The sequence below is a fragment of the Falco naumanni genome, chromosome 1 (assembly GCF_017639655.2).
Source record: "Falco naumanni isolate bFalNau1 chromosome 1, bFalNau1.pat, whole genome shotgun sequence".
Classification (NCBI taxonomy): Eukaryota; Metazoa; Chordata; class Aves; order Falconiformes; family Falconidae; genus Falco; species Falco naumanni.
In genome coordinates, this window is record NC_054054.1 from 40,625,340 (window position 1) to 40,637,455 (window position 12,116).

General features: G+C 42.1%; 1 protein-coding gene across 5 annotated transcripts in view; it reads left to right on the top strand.

The window, feature by feature from the left end:
- SLC4A11 (solute carrier family 4 member 11) overlaps positions 1–12,116 on the top strand; it is a 97,039-nt gene that overhangs the window by 71,855 nt on the left and 13,068 nt on the right. For all 5 annotated transcript variants that reach the window (XM_040590902.1, XM_040590883.1, XM_040590893.1 and 2 more), the window contains 6 exons: positions 725–857; positions 1,168–1,241; positions 5,844–6,093; positions 6,852–6,958; positions 8,106–8,274; positions 11,124–11,297. In XM_040590902.1, coding sequence (XP_040446836.1) covers positions 725–857; positions 1,168–1,241; positions 5,844–6,093; positions 6,852–6,958; positions 8,106–8,274; positions 11,124–11,297 — 907 coding nt within the window. The remainder of the gene's footprint in view (positions 1–724; positions 858–1,167; positions 1,242–5,843; positions 6,094–6,851; positions 6,959–8,105; positions 8,275–11,123; positions 11,298–12,116) is intronic.

Consider the following 12,116-nt stretch of genomic DNA (forward strand, 5'->3'; position numbering starts at 1 on the left):
TTTGATTCAGATATAATAAAAATTGGTTTCTAAAGGAATCATTTCACATAGAAAAAAGTTTCATAAGAAGAATGAGCAATTCTGCATCAAGGAGGAAATCTTTTCCTTCTAATGGTTTTCTCATGCTGCATTTAACCAACTTGAGGATTAGAGCCTGAGGTAAAGTTTTTTGCTTGGTGGTTTTTTTGATTAGTCTGTTAAGCTGTGATGAATCGCTTTCCAGTTACAGCTGCAAGATGATATTCCTGAGCCAGAGGTGTAAATGAGCCAACTCAATATCTGTAAAAACAATCAGATGGGCTATCACAAGCTTGAAAGGTTGAAGACATGAGGTTTTGTTACCAATGCAGTGACTGCATACACATGGTGCAAAAGCATGTCTTGAGATCCCTTGTTCAACAGCATCCCAAAACATCAGCAAAAGCAAATTCCAAGGGCTGATTTTTGGCCTTGATCCCTAGGAAAGATGCTTTGAGCAGTGTGGGAGACTATTTTTCCCAAGTGCTTCTCCCCATTTCTAGTGGGGGAAGGGGGCAGGGAAGGGGAGAGAAGAGTTTGGGTTGATCCAGTGTTCATCTGGGAGTGTAACAGGTTTAATGGTATCTGCCATAAGTGCATTGGGGAAAAGTCTTGACATTGGTTCTTTTTGCCATCAAGCAGATGGGAATCACAGAGTGGCCATGACAAAAATTTAATCTGACACGTGAATGCTTCATTTTTGCAGTCATCCGAGGAATCTGTGATGACTACAACTTGGATTTCAGTGCTTTCTATGCCTGGATTGGACTATGGAACAGCTTTTTCCTTGTGATGTATTCCCTCTTTAATTTCAGTCTTCTGATGAAGCTCTTTAAAAGGTAGCTATTTTCAAGAAGTCATATTTTGATCAGATTATTCAGCAAATGGAAAAATTATACATTCCACAAGCTCCTTAATTACAAACTTGCCACAAAATGTATTTTGTGAGATGAGGCTAGTATCATTTCAGCTTATTGTTCCAGCTTGAAAGAAGCTTTAAAATATTCACTGGATTTTGTTTCTTGAGTTGGAGTCTAACTAAAATTGGTATATTTTCATGTAAATGAATGATTACACTGATTTGCCTTTGAATGGAGTTGAACGCAGACTCTGCTAATGGCTATATTAATTCCTGGGATTTTTCCACAGGTCAACAGAAGAAATAATTGCACTTTTTATATCCATCACTTTTGTGCTTGATGCCTTCAAAGGCATTATTAAAGGTAAGCCTTGCAACAATGTTTTACAGTGTAGATCTCTCTCAGCTTCTTTGTCAAAGGGATTATCAAACAGAAGTACAAGGTGCAAATATGCATGATGTTTGCTTGTTCCATGTTTGTTCAGGGTCTTCAGGGGAAAAAAAAAAAATCATTGTGTGAGACTGAAGCAGCCCTTTGTCAGCAGTTTACCTGGATATGCAGAATTTCTATCAGGTCTGATTTCAGTTAGCAGAGATAGGATTAGTGTCTTAAATTTTACCAAATGGAGAAGCCATAATAGAGTTACTGTGAAAGTCTTGACCTGATACCACTCTCTTTGAGTGGTGCTGGCAAAAAATTATCCAACTTAAATGCAGTGTCTCTAGATCTCTTTCCTTGCCGCATTATTAAAACTACATGGAGGGGAGCTGGAAGATGGGTTGGGATCGCCCATTCTTACATGAGCTCTGAGACCCTTCTTGAATGGCAGTGTAAGGACTTCGGTGCCTTCCAGCATGTTCCTAAAGCGGTTCTCCCTTTCTAGCCCCTTGATTCCCATTTCTGACTTAAGTTCTAGGTGAGTATCCATGAGCAGCCTTGGAGTTTGACAGGCTTCTCTGGCACCTTTCTTCCTCCTGATCAGGACTGGTAGGAGGTATTTGTGAAGGTGAAAGATGTTAGCAGAAATGTCATATGAATGGCAACCTTTCTGCTCATTGCAGCGAGGAGCTGGCCAAATCTGCATTCCTAGTTTTTTATGACCTACTGTCCCACAGCCCCATGTTTAGGCTATCCTTTGGAATCCTTCTGGACATACCCGAAGCATACTGAGCATGTCCCTTGTTTTCAAGATTCTCAGGCTTGGCTCGTTATGGTGTCTTGCATGCAAGGAAAACACCTTCAAAGAGCAAGTTTGACACTGCAAAGCAATTTGAAGTGAGATACACTCCTTCACTGGGAATCCTTAATTTGACTCCTTGGGCATATGCTTTGATTGTGCAATAAAGAGGGTTATGTTTTTCCTCTGCAGAACACCTGGATCTTTCAAATATCCTGCTTAGGCAAAGCTCAGTGAAGGAGAAGGTGTTCTGGGATGCTTTGCTTTCTCCTTGCTCACTATGTAGCTCTGAGCTTTGCTTAATGTGTGCCGTGTTCTGGAAGCACGGGACATTCTCCCTGTGACGCTAAGGTGTTCCTCAACAGAGCATTCAACTTCTCTGTAAATATTAGCAAATGTTCACAGTGCTTCTGTAGCAGAGAGCTGATTTATCATAGAAGGGGCATGGTGTGCAGGTTAAAGCTACAGAAATCATCTATCGATCTCTGCTGCCAGACTTCCAGGAATGTGCAAGTAATACCTCAGTGTATTGCAGTGGGGACAGGAGAGGATCCTGGAGGTTAGCCTAATTAGTGGATTAATGTAATTCTCCCTTGTACTTGGGAAGGGCTGTATTTATAGCAACAATGGTAATAAAATCAAACCAATGCTCTACTCATTTGCCAGCTCATGTTGGCTTCAGCTGCATCTGGGAGTGTTCAGCAGATGGGACCCCAGGTCCAGGCATGCTCCCAGATGCGGAGAGGCACTGATGCTGGCAGGCACAGACTTTAACAGTCTCAGGGCTCATATTTAAACACATGACACCAGTGCAGTTCCTGGCCACATGCTCGTCTTTCTTCTTCCACTCCTGTTCTGTAGCAGGAGGTGAGGGATGCTGCCACTGCCACCACCTCCTCCCACTTAAAACTTCTGTTGAGCAATAGGAAGAGTAGAAAGAGAAAGCTGGTCTCTTCTCCATGCTGTTAAATGTGTTTTGGTAATGGCTAGCCAGATGACGGCAACTTTGGGCTTCCTTAGTGCTGGTGGACATGCTGCTCTTGCTCAGATATGTTTTCCTTAGTCTGTTCATAGCCTTGATACTATTTTTTTTTTTTGCAAGATACTTGTACGTGTGCAGGAAAGAAGTGGGTGTGTGTGTGCAATATTGTACAAAGGAATCAAGTCATGTGCATTCACACTATCCCGGTGACACTGTTTTCACTGTGTGGCCCAGCCACCGAAGCTGTGTTTGTTTGATCTTGACATCTGTGCTCTGCAGGAAATGGTGGTGAACCAGCTGAAGCAAACAAAGCGAGTTAATGTTGTTGGAGGGAACTTGAGAGCCTGCTAGGCTTGAGAACGGCTGTTTCAGTGAGGGCACCACCTGCTTTGTTGCTCACTCTGGATGTAAGCAACAAGACTCATTTAGCTCTGTTATAAAACAAACTATAAATCTGCAGGAATTGAATACTTTATAGCAAGTCTGTGGTGCAGGATGAAGGCTGCTGCTAGCCATCTTGGCACATGTCATTGTTTTAACTAAAATACAAGAGTAAAGCCCCTAAATAAAAAGTTTCTTCCCCTATATCCAAGATTGAGTGGAGCAATGCTGTCTAGTTTTGAGATGGGTGCGAATTGAATTGCAGCCTGAGAAGCAGCATGAGTTAATGCAGCCAGGCTGAACGTCGGGTACCAGGGGTGTGCTTAGCCCTGAATATATTACTGTGATATATCCAAAGGTGGGAAATAGAGAAAATCCACAAGAACCAAACCAAACTTTTTTTTCTTCATTCCAGTCCAGATCTAAATACGGAGGCAATACATTCTGCACAGTTACCAGTCTGTGTGTGCTACTGGTTTATCATACGCTCAGTAATTGTGCATGTCTCTAGGACTTGGTAACACTTCAGGTCAGCTGAGATGGTGAACAGGCTTTTAGCCCTGGCCAGCTGCTAATCCCCGGGAAATACTGCCATAATCATTTTTGTTATGACAAAAGTGTCCTTTCATGTTTAGAGCCGGAAACTGCAAATACTCCAATGACCTGTTCTGTGCTGGTGTGTAGGTCATGGCAGTGCTCTGTGCCTCAGTTTACCTGTTTGCAAAGCAGGTGTGGGTGTCCTGCCTGGGCTGGACACAGCTGTTAGGATGCAGAGAGGAAATAATAGCAAAGCCTCTTCCGCAGCATGCAATGCAGAAATACACAGTGCTAACGGAGGTCATGATGAGATTGCTCCTTACAGGGGGAACCTTTCTCATGCTTTAAAAGTAAAATGATATCCTCATTTCTGGCTGCTGCTGAGAACTGTAAACCTTCATGATCTTTAAATGTATACACAGAAGTATTGGATGTGAAGTAACTGGTCTTTTCTCTTGTGCCCTACATGCCCTATTGACCCCATCCACTTGTCAAATGCCAGGACTCCTTTTAAAATATAAAGGTGGTACGAAAATATTATTACTGCTGTTAAAATAGCAACGTGGCTAAACATGGGGTGTTTTACACGGGGTAAGCTACAAACCAGCAGTAGCACAAACTGTGCTTTGGTCAACTTCAAGGTCCTAGCAAATATTAGTTGTGCTTTGCAAGCATGTTTAAAGTTTGTTTTGCTTGTTTTCAGGTATTTTCAATTACAGTTTGTTTTGCCTGCTTTCCCTGTAACTGCTGCAGATGAAAAAATGGATGTGCTTGGGGTTTTCAGAAATGTGATGATTATTTAGGGACAGGGAATGTTATAAGGAGCATTATAGCTTAAGCTTCATATTGTTGTATTTTTGTCTAAAGAGGATGTTCTTGCCCTAAACTTCTGAGTTTCCCTATGCAAAGTTTGAAGGCTTTTTTCACTAAAGCAGAGAAACGTAGGGGGACTGCAGAGCTCTGACAGTGGTTTCCATCCCCATGTATCTCCCTGTTGGTATGGGGGTAGCGGGTGCTGCCTGCTGCCATCTGATCACATAACATGGGAGTACCAAGGCTGCAAAACCCAACTCCCATCTTCTGGTTTTACTTGTTCCTTGTGGCACCTCAAGTTCTTCTTTCCCATAGAAAGAGCTGAAATGTCCCCAAAACCACATTTATATGCTTGGAGCCAGCCAATGCCATAGAAATGGGAACACGGCTGTCTAAATGCTAAAGAGAAAAAGTGTATTTACAGCTGCTAATTACTTAGATAAATATGTCTGAGCTAAGCTAATGCATTTATGGACAGTTCCAGAGGCATTACTTGAGTGTTTCGCTTGTACAGGTTTACTTCAAGTGCTCCGTAACTGTTTCAATTTGCAGTGTAAATTTAAATGTTCTGCCAGGTTTTGCGTATCATCAATGTTTATCTTTAAAATCTGGACCAGCCTGGGATAAGTAATTATTGTACATTTTGTAGTCCGCTTAAGGATCTGTGCAGCCTGGCTGCTCTTAATTTTTTTAGAGATCCTGATGGAATTTGTTTACCAGGCTGCTGAAAGTAGTTGTCTATATGTGTATGTATATAGGTATATTTAAAAGCAGCGATTCCAGTGCTAGGAACCAAATCACATAAATAATTAGTACTGGAAGTCCTTACACTTCAAACATGTCGCTTTAGGTCAATTTAGCTTTTACCTATTAAAATAAGTGAAAAATAAACTTGTAAAGCACTGGCTTCATAAGAAAAGCAGCTCTCCTGATTTCACTGGCTTGAGGGTTAAGCTATGAACCTGGGGAAGCATAATGTAATGCTACATGATCAAGCAAGAAAGAACCACTTTATTTTACTTGCTTTGATTGTCACAAACCTATCCTAATGCTTGCCTGTTGGTTGTTTGTACAGTTTTTAAGAAATATTACTACTATGGGCACACGGGAGACAGTTACTTGGAAAAAGCCCGAGCTGATGCTATTCCAAGCCTCGGCATCAATACCACCTTCTTGATGAATTCATCAGTGAGCAGATCCATGTCCCTAGAGAACCAAACAGGCATGCATGATGTGCATTATGGACGTGAAACTGCCGTCCTTAGTCTCATGTTGATGCTGGGTACCCTTTGGCTTGGTCATACACTCTATCAGTTTAAGAAAAGGTGAGTTACTTCATTCTTAGAGCTCAGACTACTGGTTATTTCATATTACCTGTGAGGAATCGCTGATGGTTTAGATCTTAATTTTGTAACCCAGAAAAATCAGGTGGAAATCTTCCATTAGTGGTGGTGGAAGCCAAAGCCAGAGATGAACTTGGCTGGCCACCTGGAAAATGTTAGCAGCAGAACAAAATGTTCAGTCACTGGACGATGTCCTTCCGTATTTGATTTGGCGTCACAAGTGACTTTTTAGAAAGCTGTGGGTGAACTATGCATTTCTCGTTGGAACCCCTGTAACTCCCCCCCATACAGGCATTTAACTGTTTTGGTGGGTAAAAATCCCAGATGGTGCTGGAAGATCTACTGGGAATGTACCTTCAGGGTGCTCTTGGGACTCAACTGCCCAGCTCTAATTTGGGTTTCACTCCCGTTGCCCTTTAAAACTCTTCATTTGAAATGCAGTAAGCAATTAAACTAAAGTGGAAATGAGACACAAATTGGTGTTTGGAGGACATTTTTCTAGCTTGCATCTTAGTTTCTTGTTTCTTTATGGGTTTTGCCTATGCATTCATAAACCTTCAAAACTATAGATTCCAGAGGATTTAAGGCTGAATTAAAGACTGATTCTTCACTCCAAGTATCTCTTTAGAATTGCAAGACTGGACTGAATTTTCACTTGTTAAAGTATTAATGCTATCTGGATTAAGCGATTGTCCCTACAGTGAGGTGTTGATGGAAATCTTTTTCTTTTTAAATTGCAGTCCATATCTGCATGCAAGAGTACGTGAAATTCTGTCCGACTGTGCCTTACCGATTTCAGTTCTGACTTTCTCTGTTGTGGGTTCGTATATCTTCAAGGAAATTGAAAGTAAGCTATATTTTTATTCTCTGGAATCCTGGGGTGTATGAAAAAGAGAAATTAAACTCTAGGAAGGTTTTGCTAAAAAAAAAAAAAAAAAGCAAATTTCTTCCATATAATTTGACCTCCCACTACCTCAACACCTCAGACTTCCTCAATATTGGATTTAATCCGTTCAAAACCTTGATGAAACAAAGCTGAGTGAAGTTTTTTCTCTAGACAAATTATTCCAGTGTGTCTTTTCATTTCAATGTAATCTAAAGTACGTATCTCTTACAATAAAGAGGGTCAACAATTTCTGGCAAAGAACAAAGGGTAGAGTAATTAGCAGGCAGGAAGTGTTGTTGCCAGTCAGACGTAGAGCTGATGATCCCAGTCTGTCCTCTTTGTCTCCAGTTTACGTTTTCCTAATTTAATTTAGGTGAAATGGTGCGGAGCATCTGGGCAGTTCTAAATTACACAAGGAAATCTAAAAATGAGACACCATTCATTGGCCAAATAGATCAGCTTTTCCATATCAGGAAGTGATAACAGGGACAGGAATTGCATTGTCCTGTGGTGACGTGACTGGGTGATGTGAGGAAATGTATGGAAACAAATAAGAAATGGCTTTTTTTCTGTGATGGCCATTCCATCCAGTTGGATTGTAAAATGATGTGTGGCCATGTGTGATTTATCCCTAGTCATGGATTTCTTCCAGTGGCAGGAAACTTAGGGGCATTTTAAATGAAAATGACTTGCACAGCTTGCTGGATAATGAGGAAGCTTTAAAGTGCCTCTGTCAGTTGACTAACTGAGCAGGAGGAGTATAGTGCTAGTTAGAAATAAGGTTTTCTAATTCAAAAATGCCTTGAATCTGCGGAAAACAACGTTCCCTCTTTTTGTTTTGCTCAAATATATGTAATGGCTCACTAGGACTAGCAGTGGTCTGTCAAATCAGGATGGCAGCCAAGTTCTAAGAGGATGGAGGAAAAAATAAACTAAAACAGCCAGATGAGCCCATCTTGTATGGTCTGACTCCCACATGACAGAGCATCATGCCTGGTTTGCTGCATCAGCTCCCAATAGTTCATGGTGTGGATAAAACATTACTTGAGTCAATGTGGATGATTGCACAATAAGGTGCCTCCTAATGTCATTCCTCTCCTCTTTCCAGTGTCCAAATTCAACTACAACCCATCTGAGAGCTTATTCGTGCTTGCCCCGGTCCAGTCTCTCTCCATCGGGTCAGTGATGAGCGCCATGGGGCTCGGATTCCTCCTGTCAATGCTCTTCTTCATAGAGCAGAACATCGTGGCATCCCTCACAAACGCCCCAGAGAACAGGTAATACTTTTGGTGTTACTCTTCCTCTGTGGAGGTATCGAGTCTTTTCCCAGCATTGCTTGTCTGAATATTAGAAAAGGTTTTCAGGACTTGTTCTTCACAACTCCTGTTGTCACAGATGAAAGTAACTGTACTGATCAACTCCTCACCATCTCCAAAACCCAATATTGTGGCAAAGTAAAGAATGCAGAGCATCAGTGAGCTCATCACCTCAGCCTGTTTCTTCTTTGCTGTGTGTGAATGTTACGTAGATGTTTTGTATGGTTTGAGGTCTCGGGATCGCTAGGGAGTGTCTGACACATGTGGACACTTGCACTGCTCTTGCAGTAAAGAGAATTTTTTGAAAATGAGGAGCCAGTGACCTACATAAATGTCATAACGTGATATGCTGCAGCTGAGCATCCGAAAAGAAGTGTTTGGAGCTGGTAGTCTCCAACTGAGCTGAAGTAAAACAGTATGTCTAATAGGTCTGATTTATATGCAAACTTGAGTTAAGATGTTGTACTGTTAAAGTATTCCCTCTGATGTTTTTATGCCAACTGCAATCAGATATGATATCAAGAATGAACGTGTATGACTTTTCTCAGGGAATCTACCATGTCTCAGAGGATTTTTTTTTTGCTAATGTAATGCGTGGGAGGGTTCTCTCCTTGCATAACATATATTAGCATTTTCCGTGTAGCTGGAGTGACACTGAATCAGGGGAGAGAAGAGAAGCTCAAATTCAGTTCACACAGTTTACTAATTTGGTTTTCTTTAACCACTTGATTTTTTTTTTCCTTTTATCTTTATTATATCCCTTTAAAGTTTTGCATAAATCTGTAATGTAAGTGGGTCATCTCTTTGCTCATATGAGTTTCTTCTAAACTTTTGTTATTTTCCACTAGAGTGTCTTTAAGGAATGTAAAATATTTTTTGGAGTTCTTCATAGTGTTTTTCATAATGCCTTGTTATAGGGCTGAGCTTATGCTAATCAGGTGTCAGGGCATGGGTTTTTAGAGATGGAAAAACTAGGACTTGACACCTTCCGCTTGTGGTACCATTACAGAATAAAAATACCATTGTCTGTACTAGCCAAATGGAGAATGTGCTGTTTGGTGTCTTGACAAATGTAGTGATTTCCTCCTGGAGAGAGAGAGAGAGAGAAAACACCCAACCAAAAACAGAGAAAAGAAAGTACACTGATATGCTTCGCTAAAAAAAATAATTAAAGCAAGCATATAGGACAGTCCAAGGAATACTGGGCCAGTTGGGCAGTGTGACGATGACCTAGGATAAGGCATCTAGATCTCTGTATGCATGTTGAGCTAGGCAGCCTCAGTGGAGCCTAATCTATTGGTCAAAGCAAGTATATACCACAAGCAGCACTTGAAGATTGCAGAGACCAGTGTCCCAGGGAGACTAAAACGATGCTGCTGTTAGATGTATGGCCTTTGTACACAGAAAGCCCTCGGAAAAGGGCAAACAGGACAATCAAATGGTAACCCTGGGGGTGCTGGAGAAGCTTTTGCTTTGAGAAGGCAGCACGTGAACAGGGGTTGTGCTTTCAAAGCATGAGCCAACACAGGAAGCGTGTTTACAATCCCACCCTTCCGGCCAGCACCTTCCATCTTCAGAGGCACTGCAATGTAGATGTCTACCTGACCTAATCACCCCATGGCCTCCTCAGTCAATGAAGGTGAGCACTTCCAGTGACACTAGTCGTTTTGTTCCAAAACCAAACCCCACCCAGGATTTCTGCTGCTCCTTGAGATAGACATTAGGCATAGATCTTCATGTGCTGGGTCATGTCTACTAGCTCCATGCGTGTCACGTCCTAGAGCATCTTGGACGGCTCCAAGTCTCTGCTTAGGTATTGAACAGAGCTTGCTTGGGTGACATTGAGACACCTAAATGGTGCTCTCTTTCTAGCTGATGATGGCCAGAGAGCAATTCAGCTGATCCCTGGTGTTCTGTGAGGTTACAAACTGCTGTGTGCTCTGACGGCCGGGCAGAAACCCAGCTTATAGACCTTTAATTTAGGTATCAAATTCTGAGGGTTGGATCATTCCCTAGCCTTTTTCTAGCCTTTACACCCATGTGGTACTCACATACTATGAATATTCAGGAAAGGGGAAGACCCTGCAAAAAGTGTCAAGTTTAAACTATATGCGAGTTCAGTGTTAGCAGCTGCTGTCTGTGTAGTCCTTGCAAGCTGAATGTGAAGTGGTCAGCTTCCTTGATGAAGGCTGTCAGTTTCCCCCTTCCCTAACAAACAAAACGGGGAGGCTGCCGAGCAAGTTAGAAGTGTATGTCCTTGGTTGACTACCAAGGAGAAGCTGAAGTTTAATGACTTTATGTCCCATTTTCTTATCATGTAGTAGCAATTACATAATTAGGGGATTACTGCAGCATACTGAGCACGTGTTCTGCTTGTGGGGAAGGAGGGAGATCACAGTTAAAAACATGATGGGTGGGAAACTTCAGTGTCAGTATTTTGGCAACCTGTGCCTAGGTTTCTAACCACTCCCTTCATGGGCTCTGCTAGCAAGTATACATGTCTATTTTGAGTGGACTCTGCAATAAGTGTAGGAGCAAAATGCTGATGAAATTTTCATCGGCTGTTGTTTTAGTGGGTTGCCTTTCTGCTCAACGTTGTTCTTTACAGGAGATGACTGCTTTGGGAGCAAGCTATCAAATTTCATTACCTTTCAAGTTGGTGTAGTGCACACTGTAAAGCAGGAGGTGTGAAATCGCTCTGTGCATGGAAGTGCACTTTGGTGTTTAGCATTTGAGCTCAGGTTCAGCAAGGGCAGCCTGTTACAGTTTGCACCGGGTGTCAACTGCTGTCAACCAAAACCTCATTTCAGGTTGGTGAAGGGAACCGCTTATCACTGGGACCTCCTGCTTGTTGCGCTGATCAACACAGGGCTGTCCATCTTCGGCCTCCCATGGATCCATGCTGCCTTCCCTCACTCCCCAATGCATGTCCGTGCCCTGGCCTATGTGGAGGAGAGGGTTGAAAATGGACACATCTATGAGACGTAAGTAGGAACCGCAGAGCTATCTTGGATCTCCTTGCTTTCATTTGTGGTTTCATAATCCTTTAGGTACAGTGGGTTACGTGGTTAGGGTTAGCTGTAGTCTTGAAGGTCTGCAATATATGAAGGTGGAAGGGAGATGCACCAAATGAAGCCACCTCAGCCAGTATGGCTGGTGGCCTGGCTTCATCCCCCTTCACCGAAGTGCTTTATTTAGGACAGGCACAAATTTATGCTCTTGTCAGTGGCTGGCAGCAGCCTGCAGGGATTCCACCCACCCCAGTGCTAATTGTCCTCTGGAAGAGTTGGCCAAGGCCTTTTTCAGGTTTATCCTTGTGGAAAGCTGAGGAGATGTCTTGGCCAGCTCTTTTTGAGATGTCTTTACCAGACAAAAATCCAGTCTGATTCATTGCCGGAAACCTGTCTGGTGGTTATTACGAAGGGTGGGAAAAATGCAGCGTTATTTCAGAGCTCCCATAGCATCTTCCACCACATTTTGGGAAGGCGGCGAGATGCTTATTAAATTTTCTTGTTTTTAAGAAAAAGCAATTGAAGCCATGCCTGGGTCATGGCTTTTTATTTCATACCAGCTTTTTTGCTTTTCTGAGTTGTCCAACACACTCTTATCAAAGACCTATTAAAAAAATAGTAATTTAAAACCTAATCTCTATTCTGTAGTGGGATTCATGAGAAATTATCTCATCTGTTTGATCTCAGCATGTTACAGTTGAGTGCTTTTACCTCAGAAATGGCAATTTCCACTCGTATGCCATTAGTTTTAATTATGCTGTCTTGGTTTCCATTTTCAGAGTTGTCACTTAT